The 19,619-nt window shown below is 36.0% G+C and overlaps 2 protein-coding genes across 3 annotated transcripts in view; one reads left to right on the top strand and one right to left on the bottom strand.

The window, feature by feature from the left end:
* LOC131150947 (uncharacterized) overlaps positions 1-7,370 on the top strand; it is a 29,061-nt gene extending 21,691 nt beyond the window's left edge. For both annotated transcript variants that reach the window (XM_058102033.1, XM_058102034.1), the window contains 2 exons: positions 6,541-6,634; positions 6,909-7,370. In XM_058102033.1, the coding sequence (XP_057958016.1) occupies positions 6,541-6,634; positions 6,909-6,948 (134 nt within the window). In that variant the 3' untranslated portion in view covers positions 6,949-7,370. The remainder of the gene's footprint in view (positions 1-6,540; positions 6,635-6,908) is intronic.
* A 1,430-nt stretch (positions 7,371-8,800) lies between these two features.
* LOC131150948 (peroxisomal membrane protein 13) lies at positions 8,801-16,950 on the bottom strand. Its single transcript, XM_058102035.1, has 5 exons — positions 16,877-16,950; positions 13,052-13,285; positions 12,634-12,938; positions 9,869-9,961; positions 8,801-9,290 (listed from the first exon to the last, which is right to left on the bottom strand). The coding sequence occupies exons 1-5, from the start codon at positions 16,899-16,901 to the stop codon at positions 9,069-9,071; spliced, it is 879 nt and encodes a 292-aa protein (XP_057958018.1). The 5' UTR covers positions 16,902-16,950; the 3' UTR covers positions 8,801-9,068.
* Positions 16,951-19,619: the final 2,669 nt, after the last annotated feature.

The raw sequence follows: 19,619 nt of genomic DNA on the forward strand, positions 1-19,619 counted from the left end.
CCTTTGACATAGGATCATTAGAAGCAAGTTTGGGTCAAGTGAGAATGGATGGGATGCCAATGATAGTTTTCAATGTTCTTTGGAGACTCCGTGGAGATCGCTCTCGCAGATTTATCCCTTTTTCACCCCTCACATTAAAATTGCACAAATTCGTTTTTGGAAAGACCTTTGATTGTGGAATAGTATCTTATCCACATTTTTTCCTTGTCTTTCCATTTGAGCTTGGGGGTATATTCTTGTAAATCATTTTTTGAGTTCTTGAACCCAGTCTAATTCCTCCTTTCCTTCCCCTCAAAATTAGGGCTTTTATTTTGTTGGTTGTGCTTAATAGAATCAGTACTAATACTTGTTGCTGATTAGGAGACCATTGAATGCATTTTCTCCAGATGTTTGTGTGCTTTGCTATTCACATCTCATCTTTTTTCGCATTGTGATTTTGCATGGAGAATTCGGAACAAGTTATTTGGTGTTCTATGAGAAAGTTGGGTTTATCCATAATCAGTGGAGGAACTTTTGGATATTCATTTGTGGGCATTGGAAGGAGGAAGGATAGGCTTGCTTTATGGAAATGTGGTTTCTTTGCAGTGTTCTGGGGGTTATGGTTGGAGTGTAATGTATGGATCTTTTCGGGGAAGAAGTTCACTATTTGGCATCATTGTGGCGTGTTGGGTTTGTGTATTTCAATGGTGTGAGCTTTCTGGAAGTTCAGCGAGATTGGAGTGGTCTGTTGGTTTGATTTTGGGAGTTGTAGTTTTGTTTGTTTTCTTTTCTTTTTTTTTGTTGTTCCTGGATATTCCTTTTGGTTTATTCTGGACTTTATTAGGCGATGTCGTATTCTTCTTTACGTAAATTCTTTATATATTGATAAAATATCTTTGCTACCAAGAAAAAGTTTGGGGGGGGGGGACACCTCATCTTCTATTGTCATTCCACTTCTTTAATCCCTCCTTATGCTTTTGAACTCTCTCATAAACCTAAAATTGTCCCAACCCTATCTCTGCTCCAAACCGTCGACAGTTAGAGGGTTATTGTCGACGGTTTCCCATGCTGCATGTTGATTTTCATCATATTTTCCCTTTGTGCATGCCCTCTACTTAGAATGTGAGCCACATATCACAACAATCTCCGCCTTAGGAGAAATTGAAAATATAAACCTGCTGCTCCACCTTGACCTTGGGACATTAAGTTAGGACCGTCTCCTTTCTAACAACTAGAGACATGAAGCAAGTCCAAGTAATGCTTGAACTTATCCGTGGTAATCGACTTCGTCAAAATATCCACTGTGTTCTCAAAAGTGTGAACTTTCTCAAGCACAAGTTCACCTGGAGAAATCAACTCCCGAAACCTGTGGAACCTTACATCTATATGTTTGGTTCTAGCATGATGCACTTGATTCTTCGCGAAATAGATGACACTCTGATTATTACAACGCAGCTTAACTCCACCTTGTTGTATGCCCAACTCCTTGACTAAACCAGTAAGCCACACAACGCTTCCTTTGCAGCTTCAGCGATTGTCATATATTCCTATTCAATTGTTGATAACGCTACTAGAAACTGTATTATGGACCTCCAACAAATAGGTCCTCCCACAATGGTGAATACATACCCCGTTGTAGACATTTTGTCTTCTAAATCTCCTGCATAATTAGCATCAACATACCTCACAACTGATGGATTACTCTCTTGCTTGCCGAACATGATGCCATAGTTAGAAGTACCTTGTAAGTATCTAAACATCCATTTAATGGCTTCCCAATGTTGTCAACCCAGATTTAAGAGAAACTTACTCACCACACTAACTGCATGTTCCGGGTCCAGTCTTGTACATACCATAGCATATATTAAACATCCCATAACACTGGCATAGGAGACTTTTGACATGTCCCAGATATCATCATCCGTCCTTGGGCATTCAGCGGTAGACAATTTAAAGTGATTCCCTAAAGGTGTACATACCGGTTTTGCGTCCGCCATGTTGAACCTCGCCAACACCTTCTCCACATAACCGCCCTAAGATAACTGCAATCTCTTAGTAGTTCTGTCATGACAAATCTCCATCCCAAGTATCTTTTTGGCTGCCCCAAGATATATTATGTCAAACTCTTCATTCAATTCTTCAACTGATTTACCTCAATTATGTCCTTCGCAGTAATTAGCATGTCATCGACATACAGCAATAAGAAAATGAGAGAACCATCATCAAGATTTTTCACATATACGCAGCAATCATACTCACCTCCTATAGCCTATCTGGATCATATAGGAATCAAACCATTGTATCATTGTCTCAGAGACTGTTTCAGCCCATAAAGAGACTTCTTCAATTTGCAAACTAAATGTTCCTACCCGGGTTAATTGAATCCTTCTAGCTGTACCATATAGATTTGCTCCTCCAAGTCACCATGGAGAAATGCTGTCTTCACGTCCATTTGTTCCAAATGGATATAATAGTGTGCCACTAATCCCAACACTAACCTGATGGAAGTATTTTTGACTACAGGTGAGAAGATTTCATCATAATCTACTTCTTTTTTCTGTGAGTATCCCTTTGCCACTAACCGTGCCTTGAATTTTTCTCCTTTTCTGAATTGCTTCCTTCTTCCTATATATCCATTTGCAACCTATCGCCCTCTTCCTGTCTGGAAATTCCACCAAATTCCAAGTTTGATTCTTATGCAATGACTTCATTTCCTCCATCATAGATCTCATCCATCTACTTTTCTCTTGCCCGGCACTGCCTCTTGAAAATTAGTTGGATCTTTGCAACTGGTAATGAAAGCATATGATACCGGATCATCAAATCCATACATTGGCGGTGGTTTGATAATGCGTCTAGATCTCCGTATAGGAACACTGTCAACTTGCTGGTTTCCCGAGCTAGAACTCCCTACAATCGGGGGATCATGATCATTGCCCTGAGTTTGCACAACATGCTCATCTCTGCTCCAGTTTTTTGGCTTTTGTTTCTCTTCGTCATCTTCTTAAGTACGCTTCACCATAACTTTCTCATCGAAAATTACATCTCTATTTATCACCACCTTGTTTGTCATCGGATCCCACAGCTTGATCCCTTTCACATCTTTTTGATACCCCGGAAAAATGTAGCGTTTAGACTTTGCATCAAGCTTCAATTTCTTCTCACAAGATATGTGCACATAGGTTGGACAACCGAATATCCCCAAACGGGGTAGTCTACCACATTACCTGTCCATACCTCCTCTGCAACTTTCCCCTCTAGTAATGCCCTTGGCGATCGATTTACCAAGAAACAAGTCATACTAACTGCTTCGGCCCAGTAGTTCTTTGCTAGCCCTGTATTCAACTTGAGACATTGACCTCTCTCAACCAGAGTTCGATTCATCCTTTCAGCCTCACCATTTTGATGTGGTGTCCGACGAACTGTGAAATGTATCCTTATGCCCTGCTGCTCAGATAACTCCATAAACCTCAAATCAGCGTACTCGGTCCCATTGTTTGACCTGAGGCATTTAATTCTTCTCCCGATCTGGTTTTTCACCTCAGCTTTCCACAATTTAAACCTGGAAAATGTAACTGACTTATGCTGCATGAAGTACACTCAGACCTTCCATGAGTAATCATCAATGAAACTTACAAAATACATATGTCTACTCCATGATGCTACTCTCACCGGCCCCCAAACATTAGAATGAATGTAATCAAGAATACCTTCTGTCTTGTGAGTTGCTGTTTTGAATTGCACCCTATTTTGCTTCCTAAGAACACAAAACTTAGAGAAATTCAGTTTGCATGTTTTCATACCCTTCAAGAGTTGCCTCTTACGAAGTTCCTTCATCTCATGCTCACCCATATGCCCTAACCGCATATGCTGCAAAACGGTGTCATCAAATTCAGAATCTACGGCTGCAAGTCCACCTACAACTGTAGTGCCCAGCAGTGCATAGATGTTTCTCTCTAACTTTTGCCCTTTCATCACCGTTAGAGCACCTTTACACACCTTCATAATTTCACTTTCAGTCTTGTAATTGAATCCTTTACAATCCAAAGTGCCTAATGAAATTAAACTCTTCCGTAGGTCTAGTATGTGTCTTACATCACATAAGGTTCTCACAGCACCATCAAACATCTTAATTCTTACATTTCTTATTCCAATGATTTTATATGAAACGCCATTATCCATAAGGACAAAACTAGAATTAACTGACCTATAAGAGTTTGAACCATTCCTTATTTAGTGTCATGTGGTAACAACACGCCGAGTCTAGGATCCAAGAGTCCGTGAGGCAATCTAACCCCAATGAAACTGAAAGTATATCACCATCACTACTCTTGAATTTTCTTCTTCAACTACATTCGTTGATTTTGGAGTACCTTCTTGCTTTTCAACATTTCCTTTTTTCAATTTCGGACACTACAATTTTATGTGCCCTCTTTTACTGCACTTAAAACACCAGATATCCTTCTTATTCTTAGACTGCTATCGAGCCTTATTTAGATTCGATCCATTCCTAAATTTTCCTCTCCCACATTCATGGTTCCCTTCACCACAAGCCCTTCACCACGTGAAATTTCATCGCTGACTTTCTTTCTTTGATGAAAGCCTAACAACGTGCTTGTTACCTCTTCCAAATTCAGGGTTTCTTTACCCCATGTTAGAGTCGTAACCAAGTTTTCATACGTGTGAGACATTGGTAAGGAATTGAGTAGCATCAATGTCTTGTCATCTTCCTCGAATTTCACATCTACCCGCATTAAATCACTTATGATTTGATTGAATGTGTTGATGTGTTAGTTCAAATCCGAACCTTTCACCATCTTAAGCCAATATATCTTTTGCTTAAGAAAAAGTTTATTCATAAGAGACTTAGGCATATACCGACTTTCTAGCTTTTGCCAAACAATCGCAAGAGAATCCTCTTCCATGACGTGATACAACACATCATTGGCCAAACACAATCTGATAATAGCCACAACTTTTGCTTCCAATTTTTTCCAATTTGCCTCATTCATGCCTTCTAGTTGAACTCCGTATAAGACCTTCACCATTCCTTACTGCACTAACAAATCCTTCACCCTTTTCTGCCATAAACCAAAATTTATGGTTCCATCAAATTTGACAACGTCAAATTTTGTAGATGAAGTTCCAGAGGTCATTACAACAATGCTCTAATACAAATTTATTGTATAAAATCGAATGCACAGCAAAATAACACAAGCATATAACGCAGCAATCAACAGTGAAAATACAAAATAACACAACCACGCAGATTATATGTAAGCGATGACAAAAGAGACACAAGGATTACGTGATTCGGTAATGCCTACATCCACGGGAGCAATCAGCAATATTCACCATCTTCTTGTCCAAAAACATGAATAAATATTTTCAAATACAACAAATGACATATGACTAGAGTTCCCAAAGGCTTTCCCTCCAAACCCCTACCAACTTAATGTCCCTTATTCAAAATTTGAAAATCTGCGCTAGGTTCCTGAGCCCAATCATCCGACGGTTTGTGTCATACCATCGACGGGTTCAGGCTGAGAGTAAAATCTCTCAGGCACTACTCCAAACCGTCGGTGGTTAAAGGGCTACCATCGACGGTTAGAGGGCTACCGTCGGTGGTCTTCCTTGCTACATGTTGATTTCCATCATGTTTTCCCTTTGTTCATGTCATCCTCTCAGAATGTGAGCCACATATCACAACATTATAATACCATTACTGCACCTTACGCACCATGTAACAATCCTCATGTGTTTTGTTTATAATATTTCATTTCTAAATCTTACATTACTATGTTTATTAATATTTCATTCTAAATCTTACATTACTATGTTTATTAATAGTGTAAGGTTTCATAAAAGAATTCCATATTTTAGTACTAAATTTCCATAACTTTTTAAAATTGAAATCAAAATCAAAATTGATATCAGCATTTCCATTGAAATTTTTTGACTTTTGGCGCTTCGAAATTTTAGTCAAAATCGATATTTAAGACCTTGTATATATCTGTAAAGATTCCTAGCGTGTACAGTACCTAACTGGGTGCTTGGGGAACTTGCCAATATAAAATGACCTCATAGTGCAAGTTAGCTTTGCCTAGCCTCCGACAATTTAGTTGGTCAATTTTGGAAATTGTTTTGAGTTGTAATCACTATTTGAAGAGGTTGGCTATTGAAGCTTCTTCCAAAATTGATGTTCAAATTAACAATCACATCACTTATACTCTGAAGCTATCCTGAGCAGGCCCCAAGAAACCCTTGATTTGTTCAAGTGCATCATCGAGCCTGTTGATTTTGTATCACCTTGAAGTATGCTTTGTTGAATTGAACAGACTGCAAGATCTTGTACGCCTGATGAATAACACATCTGAGATGTTAAGTCATCTAATGATGTCAAAACTTCGGCCATAAAATTCTTTCTGTTGGAAATATTGAGGGATGCCACCCACTTTGAGGATTGTCAACCCAATCCATATGATATTTCTTCTTCTTTTTTAATACACTTTTTATGCTATGATGATTAGAAATAGTGATGTTTTCCATTATCACATGCAGTCGCAGAAAAGAGGCAGACCTCTTTCAAAGAAGATGTGGATGATTCAGTTATTCTTCAGGCAGTTGAAGAGCAAATACCTTCATTTCCTAAGAGGTACTCTTGCTTGTCCTATCATTTTCTCTATACACGTGTTTTCCTCTCTCCCTCTCTCTATATGTTGGATTATATCTCTGTTTAGAAAGCTTAATTTCAAATTATGGTTATGCTAGTTGAGTTAATGGGGAGCATAAATGACCATTCCAAGGGTATCTGTGCCAATTGAGGCTTCTTACAACTGATCTTAAATTATTGTACATTTGAAAACCATTTGCCCATTAAATTGAGTCACTGTTTAAGAACATGAATAATTTCTATATTTTCATTGCAGTCAAATGGACAAATTGAAGGAGTTGATGGGCCTACGGTAGCTTTAATTTGCTGTGATGAAGCTTTTTGAGAAATAGTACGCTAGTATCCTGGAGCTATATTTAGAATTTTTCATGTTATGAAACAACTCATCTCTGTGAGTAAAGGAGTTCAGCGTTTGAGAATCTGTACATAACTGTAAACTACAGTTTTCCCAATTTTGGTTGCGTCTGTAATAGAGTTGTCCCAAAATTGCAGTTCAATTTTGAGGAATGGCCAAATGCTGAGTCAAATATTCAATTACCCAGTTGATGTCCTTTGTCCCAGCATCTTTTTCTGTAGCATCGATGTATTTCACTCATTTATTTCCCACTTATTCAATTTTTGTAATGCAAAATGCACCCACAGCATTGGCATAAGGTCTCTATTTCACTGATTCTGGGTATCCTGAAGAATCGAAACACGAACCCGATTTCTAATTTTATGTTTGGTCTGCATAAATGAGGTGGAGGATTGCTGATTGCCCATTATTACTATCATTCAAATGATTTCATATACATGCTTTATTTTGGCTTCGGATCAGATTATTTTTTTTAAATGACCAAAACAGTGAGAATGAAAGTGGAACAAATTATAAAATTAGATAATGAAAAAAGTACAATGAAGAAATAAAATTAAATTATAAAATCGAAAAAAATACGAATTGGAAAGTATGATAATAAAAATATAATCAATCACAATTATTTTATCTAGTTATTATATTTTAAGCATATTTTTTAGTGCTCCAAGAACAATACTGTTGCACATGACAATTGAAAAAAATAATAATAATTCTTTGAACGCTTTTTTTTTTTTCAAATTGTAAGAAAATTTGTGATTATTTTTGGTTTAATTACATTTTAAAATGTAAATTTACATGGCCATTTTATTTTTTATTTTAATTGAAAATTTTATAAGGAATGAGTGACTTAATTGGCAGAACTTAATTCTGCATATTCTAGTAATAAAATGGTAGGTTAGCCCCATTAAAAATCATAAATTTTGACTTTTCAATTTTTGCTAGTTGATATCAGAAAATGAAAATTAGTAAAGCTAAGATTGGGTTTTTATTTTTTATATTGAAAATTAGTGATTGGTCTGAGTATGTTTAAGTCATCTTTGTGCATCCTAAGAAAGTGTGAGAAAGAGTTCGTGATTAGCTGAATTGAGAATTAAGAAGTCATGGAAGCGCAACTACAACAATATATAGTCAACTATATTGCATCTTCTCCAAAAACCAATACAACTCTTAACAACAAGAGTTGTCCAAACATAGGGTCAATGTTATTAAAATTACTCATATAATCCCGCATAAGATTCCACCAGTGAAAAAATCCAAATGTCTTTCTTCCATTCTTACAATTTATGAAAAATGAAAATGACCAAAATTAAAATACAAAACACTTCACTTAACTGAAATATACAAGATTAAAATTCAGAAATTAACAGATTCAAATATTAAATGTCGAGCAGCTAAAACAATTCAACATCCAAATTTAGTTCACAAATCATATTTGAATTAAATTTTATTCACTTAATTTAACCAAACACCCCTTTAAAAAACCAATTTTAAATTACTAAGTTCCTGCACAAAAATTATTATTATTATTATTATTATTATTTATTTTTTTTTTTTTTCCCCATTTCATTCCCCCAACCAAAAGTAACAGGAGCACTAGCAAAGTGGTCAACTTTTAAACAAATCCCCCAACATAACAATCAAGGGTGGCAACCCTACAAGCATTCAGTCAGAGTCGGGCATTTGTCACTTGACAAGAATGTTTCAAACACAATCTCAATTGAGTAAATATGAGCCCAACGTTCCATTATCTTCTAGTGTCATTTATCACCAACAACAACAAAGACAACACAGGGTAACAAATATGTAATTCCATTTTGCAAATAATGTTCTTTAGTACATTTGTGTTCATTACAACAGACCATTGGGGAAACCACTATTGTTACAACTAATAAACAGATCTTTTCTTTTGAGGGTGGGTGCAGGCTAGGAACGAGGCCGGGGAAGGGTTTGTTTGAGTTCCGGGAGGATCCAATGCAATCCCAAGCAAAACTATCTCACCTTTATGTCATTCAATAGCATCACTGTCCCAGGTATCATACCCGACAAGAAATCTCTTATTCATCATTTGTTGCCATCATTTCCCCACACATTGTCCCAAGAATCACCTGGAGCAGCCTTGGGGTTCCCCATGTAGTTCTGACCCGAATGCGCACTGGGTGGACCAGGGAGTGGGAGTCCATCTGGACCGGGTGGATGGGCCTTTCTGAGCTTTGTTCTAATTCCCAGCAGCCTGAATACAAATCTTGCTAGCTCTCCATATAATAAGCCAGAGCGATCAAAAAGCTGCAACAATACCATGTTTCATAAAATAGCTATATTGTGCTGCAAAATAACAAGGTTGAAAAATGATAAAGGGAAGCTGTATGGCAGGTCTTGCAGCACCTTTACTCGCAATAAATTGATAAAAGTACTGAAATGTATCACTCAATGGAAGGCTGTTCATGGAGGTGTTCCCTGACATTTTTTTGGATGGAGTACACCACACCTACATATGTGGAGGTTTAGGCAGTGGTGTATAAACAGATTTTTAAATTTTCCTTTCAACTACACGCCGACATATTGGATGTTCAGATTCATTAAATTTTCCTTCGAACCACACACCCATTGATAAATTGGATGTTTCCCCAACCTTTCACTGCCATGGTGAAACCTACTTTTACTCCCTGCCTGGGCTTGCCACCTCAGGGGCTGTCAGGGATGCAAAAATCTTTCTGACACACACAGATAGCTCAGCCAAATACCATGTGGTGCATATAATTTTTAAACAATAAATGGTAGGCTTCCCTATTAATGATGGATATTGAAGGTTAAATCTGAAAATAAAAAGCAGGAGACAGATTCAAGGAGAGAAGAAAGAATACCTGAAGAAGTGCTGAAATAAACATATGGAATGCTTGTGTGTTTTGGTCAATGAGAATGGCAACTCGGCCGAAAAAGTTTACCACACCTTGCATCTGCCATTACAAGAAAGAAGGAATGTGGAATATGCTACTGAAATAGGACACCTACAGAAATGCTACTTGGCATTATGGAATGCAAAAGTATTAAGCCAAATCTCAAATAAAAACTCCAAATTCAACACACTGAATTTCATTACAAATTTCTGGACATGACAGAGGTAGGTATAATTTGGTTTCCTGTCTGTTCTGATTGCACACAAGTTCATTGAATAAATTGGATTCAACTTCAAAATCACCAAAATAATACAAGTATAAATTTACTCAAGTCTTAAAGAAAATATCCTCATGTTATGTTATCGTCATCTAAACAAATCTCTAAAAAAAAAATCTCTTTCAAAATAAGAAAGGTAAAAAAATGCAGAATCATTTCCTTCTAACTTTAACCTGCTTCCTTAATGAATAGTTTAAAATTTGCATTCTTTCAAACACAGTAAATACACGACAATCAACAACAACAAGAAGAAGTCTTAAAACCCTCTAGATGGGGTGGGATACATGAATCCTTTTCCAACAACTTACACAATCGAAGGCAAGTCCCTCAGAAAGCTTGAGAGCTATTAAATCCTTCCTCACTATGTCATTTAATATTATTTTAGCCTACGCTACCTCTTCTAATACCAATAAAAGTAATTAGCTCACTCCTTCTCACTAGTGTACTACTAGACCTGTTTTTCAAGTGTCCAAACCAACTAACCCTTCAATTATCTTCTACCAGTGCTATACCTAACTTATTGCAAATATATTCTATCCTTAAGTTATCCTTCAATGTTATACCACTCATCCATCTAAAAGTTTGCATTTTGGCAATTTTTTTTGGATATGTTGTTTCTTAATTGTCCAACATTCTGATCCATAGAGAGCATGGTCAGTTTTACAGCCGCCCTATAGAATTTTCATTTTAATTATAAGGGTATTCTATGATCACACAGCACACCTGAAGCACTCTCCATTATAGCCAACCTGCTTTAACTCCATATGTTACATCCTCTTCAATTTCTCCATCCGCTTGCATAATAAATTTTAGATATAGAGATCTACTAGTGTTATTAATTTCTTGATTATCAAGTTTAATTTTATCTCCAGCATTCCTACTTATGTGGCCAAGATTACATTTCATATATTCAATCTTATTTCAACCTATCCTAAAGCCTCCAGGGTGCATTTGGTTCATTGACTAGGCTAGGCTAGGCTAAGGAATCTTATCCCATGTTTTATGCGGACAACAAGAGGAATTGTACTGGCCAAGAAGGGGAACTTGGCCTGTCCTCCCCCACTGGCCAATCCAGGCTAAAAAAAAAAATTTGACAAAGGATGCCCTCTCTCCTCTACCTTCCTGTATCTAACTTCCTCTCTCCTCACCCACAGCATCGCCTCCTGCACCCTCTTCTCCCCAACCAAAGATATCAAGAAAACCCTTCTATTTGCGCCATTTAAACCAGGTATGACCCCCAATCCACCATTCTTTAAACCCTTGAAATCAAATCCAATTATGGATGTTGCAACATTGCTTTTCCTTTTACTGTCGAAATTGCTCCTTCTTGGCTAGGCATGGCCTGAATCTAGAAACAGACTGCCATGACTCAGAACTTCATGCCTCCTAAGTCCTAATTACAAATTTTGAAACTCGACTTCCAACCAAGTCTCGAAAGACCAAGCCAAAAAAAAAAACAAGTCTCAAAAGGGAATCTCCTAATAAATGGTATTAATAACAGGCCTTGTCTCCTCCAAAGGTGATTTCAAACTACCCTCTTCAAGAATTTGATTTGGCAGTGATTAAACCAATCCCTGTCCTTATATGCTATGCAAGAGGAGATGTCAATCAACAATGTGAACATTTTAGCTGAGGGCTATTAAACATTATTTATTAATTTATATGCATTTATTTGGTAGGTAAAAAAATCGCTAAATTTTACAGAAGATGTTGCGTAAAAGCAGGGAAGACAACTAAAAATAGTTGAGCTGCATCAAAGATGACCAATGTTGGATATGGGTAATCCACTCAGCATGCGATTCAGTTATTGCCACATTTAGGGCCCGTTTCCGTGAAAAGCAATTTTCATTCTTCATTTTGGTTTTCCAATGAATTATAAAAATGCCAGCTTATTTTTCGATTTTCCAAGTTTAGGATTTAAGAAGTTAAGAATAAAGTGTTTGTTTAGTGATGGAAAAAAGTTTTTATTTGCACTTCTAAATTACCAAATAATTACAAAAATCTCATCTTGTTCTCCAATTTTCTAAAATTATATAAGAAATCAGAAATATAGAAAATAATAAAAAGACGTTTTCCAACTTTCCTACACAAATTTAGAGAATTGGAAAACAATGTGGCTTTTTTGTAATTATTTGAAAAATTGGAAAACACAAGTGTATAATGTCAATTTTTTTATTGTTTCCAGTTTTTTTACTACAAATGTTGAAAATTTGAAAATAAGCTGCCTTTTTTGTAATTCTTTGGAATAAACAAAACAGAAAGTGAAAACTATTTTCCACAACTAAACAGGCACATAACCATGCAAAACCATGTGGAAGAATTAAAGATAAATTAATAATGATTCCTTCTGCATATTTGGTGAATTTAAGAGAATAAGTTTGTTCGACTTCAGCCCACCAAGCTTTGATTGAACTTCTTATGCCAATTATGAACTAGTCAAGTAATCATTGCTTACCACCCGAAGGAACGAAATCCAAAACCCTGGAGGGGACGGAGGTTCACCAAATGGATTGTTCGGATCTTGAGCTCCATAGGGGCCACCCACACCCATTCCATAACCACCAATTGGACCTCCCAGACCACCACTATATGTTCCCCCTCCATACATCCCAGAAGATCCATAAAGTCCACCATATCCTCCTCTATACATTGAGTTACCATACATCCCTCCATTGTACAATCCTCCCATCCCACCACCACCATATGAGCTATACAGTCCAGAACCGTAGCCCGAGTTATAGTTCAAGCCTGAATTATAACCTGCATTTAAAGATGAGAACAAAAGCAATAAAGCTGTTTTTTAATTTGATATATACAACAAAGGCATAGTTAAAAAAAAGTAAAAATATAATGCAGATTGCAATCACTATTACCTCCATAACTATTATTTCCATAAGTCTGCTCCCAAGGCCTTGAGGGAACAGGCCTCCCAAGAGAATTTCTGTTGACAGTGGCATTTCTCTCTGAAGTAGAAATAATTTCTCCAGGTTTTGCAGTTCCTGAAGCCTCCACTACATTACTAGTGCAACCAGCTGATGGTGGTTTAAAAGGTGCAGGACCAGATGAAGCTCCTGCTCGTTCCCAAGGTTTCGGTGGAGGGCTGTTAGCTGTTTTACGCACCAGCATTATTCAAATCAAAAGTGAAGGAGCAGTAAATAGACAGCAGAGACATAGGCAAATGGCAAAGTAACAAACCAGTATTCATACAGAGAATAATGTATGCAAGACTTCAAAAGAGATGACATTAGGATACGTAGCTAGAAAGCAGTGCACATGATCTATTAATATGTATTTCATGTTTACATATTTACATAGTGCGGAGTGGTCATACATATTGAAGAGCTGGCAGCGCAACCTAAGAACATTCCTATAAATATTTCATATTCTCCACCCAAAAAAAAAAAATCCTCACCTTCCAAATTAAATAAAACATGCCATGGTTAACCACACATTGCAAGAATGACTCTTTGAAAGGCCATAAGGCCACTACTTATTTATGAAGATATTGGCATCACAATAGATGTGTCACCTTGTGTACCAGAGTTGAGTCTGCACCCACAACTAAATGAAAAAAAAAAACAGAAATTGTGGGAACAATTTTCCCCCCTTGGGATAAACAAGGAGAAATATCATTAGAAGCATGAAGAATTTGCGAGTTGCAACCTGAAAGAAAAAAGGAATTTAGAGAGAGATTATATCAACAGAGTCAATGGCTTTCAGACTATTCACGAAATGCTGCCTGTAAAAGCCAAAAAAATAAAAAGCGTTGTAAATTTGACATATTTACAGTATTAAGGGAACTATTGCCACCCCAAAGGCCCTATATGATTTCTTTCTTTCCATATTAACCAAAAATAGTAAGAGGAATCATGTGCACATTTTTTTTCATATCTTCGTCCACCTACCACCATTCCAAGTTCACTGCTCCCCAAAACATATCCAAATGCCACCAATTTAACACCAAACATAGCCAAGGCTCAGGCTGAGTGCCACAGGTTTACTAGTTCAGCTATAACCTATCGGAACGTAGCGCACTGTCTCTACTTCATTTCTGAACAAAAAATATCTTTTAACCAGCACAAGTAGCATTTATTACAAGCAGCTTCCCCAGCAAAGGAAGCTACCTTAGCAGGAGCTCTCGTCTTCCATATGGCTTTCCAAGGAAAGAATCTTTTTCTTCTTCACAATATCCAGCATCAAGAATTCTGAAAAACGATTTCACCTCAAAGTAGCCACTTTGTGTCTTTTTCCATTTAACTCCATCCTCTCCTGCCCAATTAAAAGGAATCCATGTACAAACAGTCAAAGAAAGTCTAGAATATTTTAATATCCCATCAAGGTCCCATCTCAAGAAGGGAACATCCCATGTAATTCAATAGTCTGCATGCATGTTGAAGCTCACCAATGCATTCTTATTTCTAGCCAGCAAAGAACAAATCTGAAAACTGCATTTCCATAGGAAAATCTCTCTAACAGAGGTTTTGACAAAAGAGAGACTTCCCATTTCCTAGCTCTCAAGAAACAGGGTTAAAAAAGCACTCCCAAACCACCACTGTTCAAGCTCTTTCTGTTCGACCATGAATCTTCATAACCATTTCCCCAACAAGGCCCTATTAAAGCAAATTGAATCTTTGCTTCCCAGTCATCCTTCACAAAACTGTTGTTGCACCACCTCCGACCTACCAAATGATACTTCATAAGGGCATCACTTTCGGTTAAAACTGATTTAACCAAAAAATTCAGATAATTCAGTTGATCATGCATGGACTTTTGAAAATTTTGGTTTTCACTTCTCAGGTTGGTCGAGAAAAAATTTTAACCAGTAAACCAAATTAACCTACACAGGCTTGGACATGCACACAAATTCAGTCGCACAGAGTCACACAAGCGCTTTTATGTGTGCGTGTGTTAATTAAGTATACAGAAAAATAAGCTGCAACTTCCAGTTGGTAACTATATATTGGGTTAATTAAGATGTTTTGTTTAATGAAAAATTTTAACTGAAATTTGAAGTTGAGCTGAGCATATGTTCAACCCCACTTGATCATTTCACTGCTGCCCCACAGAAATTTCTTCTAAATACTTCCAGCTATTCAACCTACTAGCTACTAAGCCCGGAATGACATGAAATACATGGGCAAGTTGGACAGTATTTTGAATGAGAATGATTATCCCTCCTTTCAAAAGATGGCCTTTTTTCAACCCCAATATATATATTAAGGAAAAAGAGAGATTTCACTAAAGAGGGAAGAATGTACAAAGAGGAGAATAAAACATCCTCCTAAGAAAAAGAAAAAACAAAAAAAGGCTAGAGAACAATCGAAAATAGAAGTGCCTTCCAATCTCACAGAAGATCAAAAAAGGGTATCCCTTAAAACCAGCCTACTGCAAAAGACCATATAAAGAATATCACCTCCCTTCCCACAGCAAAGAACCCGAAATTCTCCTTTCTTGAGGAAATAAGTGCATTCCTTTCCTACCAAATTCCCCAAAATATTGCAAACAGCCAACAAGTCCAAAAAACCAAATCATCTCCATTCTTCACAAATCCTGTAAGAAGATATGTAACAATTCCTCCTCTAAATTTGGACAAACCCAATTCTCCCAAATACCAAACAACTTATTCCAAATTCCCCAAGAAAAGAGCAATGCAAAAATAGAAGTGATAAAAATTCTGAGCTATCAGAACACAAGAAACAAACATCCAGAGATAACACCTTTGAGTGCCTCCTACTCTGCAACTGATTGTTGGTATTACCTCTATTATGAACAATCAACCAAATAAAAGCCTTTATCTTAGGGTCCTTTGGCTTTCCAAACAAAATGATGGAGGTGAAAAGACTACGGTTCTTGTAAAATGCTCAAATAAAGACTTAGATGAATAGATTCCTAAAAAATCAAAATCCCAAATCTAGCTATCTCTCTCACTTGAAAGCCAACAACCCTCCAACAATAACAACAAAAAGAGTTCCTCCACCTCCCTAAAATTTAGCAACCTACAAAAGTGAAAATCCTACCCATTTGTTTACATATATATAAGAGCAAGCAATGAACTTATTCTGCGCCAAGGGGAGATAATATGAGTGAGGAAAAGAAATAAAAAATGCATAATTCCTCACCCAAGCCTCTTCCCAAAAAACAAATCCAATATCCATTGCCACAACATGTTTTTTATCTGAACAACACACTTCCAAGGAGGGAATAAGCCACATGAAAAGGAGGGAATTTTAATTCTAGTTATTGCATTTATTATTAATATATAAAAAGGGCAGAAGACAGTCCTCCCCTTGGCTGATACTAATGAAAATTATACGGTTGGAACAAACATCAGAATCTCTTTTCTCTAAATAGATAAAAATATTTTCTTCCTCCAATCCTCAGAATTCTCAGCTGCCTAAACGAAGTGAAACACGAGATATAATCCAATCAAGACCTTAAAATTACAAATTTATCGCGATTTCAAGTCAAACCCCAAATAAATCAGCTCTACAAAAATTGAATAAAATAAACAGATATATCAATAAATAAAAATAATCGATTCAGGGATGAAAAAATAAAACACGGATAATTAAGAGATGAAAAAATAAAACACAGAAAATTAAGGGGCCATACGGAGTTTAACCAAAATAAAATAGCAATCAGGGAAAAAGAATATTAGAGTAATAGACGCAGAGAATTAGGGTTTTTCGTTTTCGGACCTGCTTGGGAAGCCTTCGGTTCCATGGGACTTGCAGTCACAGAGAAACCACAACAAACGCGTCAGCCGTGTGCTTTTAATATGGGCGAACTTTACGGGCCAATAATTTGGATCCGAGTCCGATGGTGAATCCGGACCGATTCGAGTAGGATTTGGGTGGATCTGGCCCGATTCCAGAAGTTATATTCGGATCCTGTATTAGAACCATATGGGTTGGCCTCTTCAACTCGATGGAATTTTTTGGGCATTTCATTATTTAAAAATTATGAAATAAAAATTAAAAATTAGCAACCTGTTTTTATTATTACTTCTAAAACAAAAATAACTTAAAAACTTGATTGAATAAATATTTACTTTTGTCATTGAACAAAATGTTTATTTTTGTTTTTGAATCAAATAACAATACAATATAATTAAAATTAAAAATTTAAGAAATATTATAGTAAAATAGAAATTATTATAATTATTTTACTTAATTATTGTATTACAAAACTCATTGTTTAATGCGATAAAAAATTTTAATTGTACATGACACTTAAAATTTTGCAAAACAAAATGTTAATTGACTTGTATCATTTTTTTAATTTTTAAATAAATTTATGAATATTTTTGTTTTATCATATTTTAATTCTCGTGATCTTTTTCTTTTATTTTCAAAAAATAATTATGTATAAAATAAGTACTTTAATCCATAACAGTCAACTCTGAATATTAAAGTATTACAACAATGGATTATCAAAATAATTAAAAACTATAAAATTTGGAGATTGTTTGGTATCATTATCAATAAGGTACCTGTTAGGGGTGTACAAAAATTACCGAAATACCAAAAACTGGCTCGAAACAGAACCGAAACCATAAACGGTTCGGTTTTTCGATTTTTGGTTTTGGTTACAGTTTCCAAAAATAAAAAAGTTCGGTTTCAGTTTCGGTTTCGGTTTTATATTGAAATCGAATCGAAAAAAATCGAAAAACCAATTTATATAAGATATATATATATGGCTAGTAAAAATATAGCATGCAATATAACCTGAAATCAGGAATAGATTCCCAAGAGGGGGTGAATTGGTTTTTAAAAATTTCTTTTTACTTTTTTAAGAATCCTTAACTTCTTTAAACACTTAACCAATTCTTTAACTTATTTGTTTAATTTTACCAATCACACAAGAACTTAATTCTTTTATCCAATCAATAACATAATTAAACAACCAATCAATTAAATACAATCTTCAAACCAAACAATCAATTTAATTGTCATGTATAAGTTAAACATCAAACAACCAAACCAAAATATAAAGTATTTAGCACTTTGGTAATATAAGATCTTGAGATTGTTTGTTTGTTTATATAAGCCCCGTGATTATGAATTTGAAAACCTTGTGAAAAATGTAATTTAATATTCAACAATCCTTTCACAAACACAATGAAGCTTTTGTAGTCAGTCGTATATATAAACTTTAATCAAGCCCACTATATATGGATTTGCTTAATATGATGTTCAATACAACATTCAATCACTCTTTCCAAATATTCAAAACTCAAATAAACTTTCAATTAATTTATCTTTAAGTGTTTAACCAAGAAACGTACTCCCGTATGGTTTCCGCAAGATATGGTTTCACCAACGTACTCCCTTTCGGTTTCCACAACCCAAATCAAAATTAATCTTTAAGTTTACTTGATTTCCAAATTTGATTTTCAATTTAAATCATCCATGCAATTAAATATGTACTGAAAATAAAGAATAGGGAAAAAGAGAGTGAGACGGAGATTTTTACGAGGTTCGGCTTATACCCAGCTTACGTCCTCGCCCTTGGCAAACCACCAAAGGATTACTAAACTTGTTCTGTTGACGGGTGGAACAAACCTTTACAATATTTCTTGGTTAAGGCTAGAGTCCGCCCTCTCCAAACGATATCCCCTCGTCCGGTCACTCCTTACATAGGCTAGAGCCCGCCTCTCTAAGCAATATCCCCTTACTTAACCAACGATCCAAACAATCCTTGGAATCGTCAATCTACAAGAAACAAATCAAATATTTGTGTACAAAGAATTTGCTCCTAGAAGAGCTGATTATAACAATAATTCAGAACTATATACTTCAAAGTAAATAACAATATGAATTCAAATTGAAGCCCAAGGAGATATATCACCAATTTAATTCTTTCAATGAATGAAAGATTTCAGAATTGTAGCACAAACTTGGTGAGTAAAATCAACAAGAACTCAGTAAGCTTCGTGCAAGTTAAGATCAAGAGAAAGCCTTGAAAATTTGAGAGCAATTTGAGAGATTTTGAATTTTTGCTGAATTTGAATTCTTGATCTATTTGATTCAATAATCTTTAAGGCTTATTTATAAACTTTAAAAGGTGAGTAAATTGGTCCCCAAGTGTGTTGAAATATCCCCCAAGATTCCATAAATTTCGAGCCATAAATAACCCCATTTAAAAATTTGACTGTTATGAGAAAAATCAAAACAGCCGCGTGGCAGTCACCTGCCCCAAACCTCCAGTAGCCTACCATGTTTATTTTAAAGGAATAGCAGGGGCAATAGCCTAGCAGTCATCTGCCAGAACATAGGCAGTCGCCTATCATGTTTACGCAGTCAACTGGTTGCACACATGCTGCTGTCAACTTCGCGCACCCTTCTGTTTTTCGGTCATAACTTTTCTGTATAACTCCAAATTTGATGATCTTGGTATCACATGAAAGCTAAGAGAAAATCCTACAACTTTTATGTTGAA

The sequence above is a fragment of the Malania oleifera genome, chromosome 3, assembly GCF_029873635.1.
Source record: "Malania oleifera isolate guangnan ecotype guangnan chromosome 3, ASM2987363v1, whole genome shotgun sequence".
Classification (NCBI taxonomy): Eukaryota; Viridiplantae; Streptophyta; class Magnoliopsida; order Santalales; family Ximeniaceae; genus Malania; species Malania oleifera.

Coding starts and splice junctions, on each gene's coding strand:
- LOC131150948 (XM_058102035.1), bottom strand. CDS start 16,901: ATGGAACCGAAGGCTTCCCAAGCAG. Junction 9,962..12,633: donor GGATTTCGTTCCTTCGGGTG/GTAAGCAATGAT, acceptor TTGTAATGGCAG/ATGCAAGGTGTGGTAAACTT. Junction 9,291..9,868: donor TTATTTCAGCACTTCTTCAG/GTATTCTTTCTT, acceptor GTATTGTTGCAG/CTTTTTGATCGCTCTGGCTT.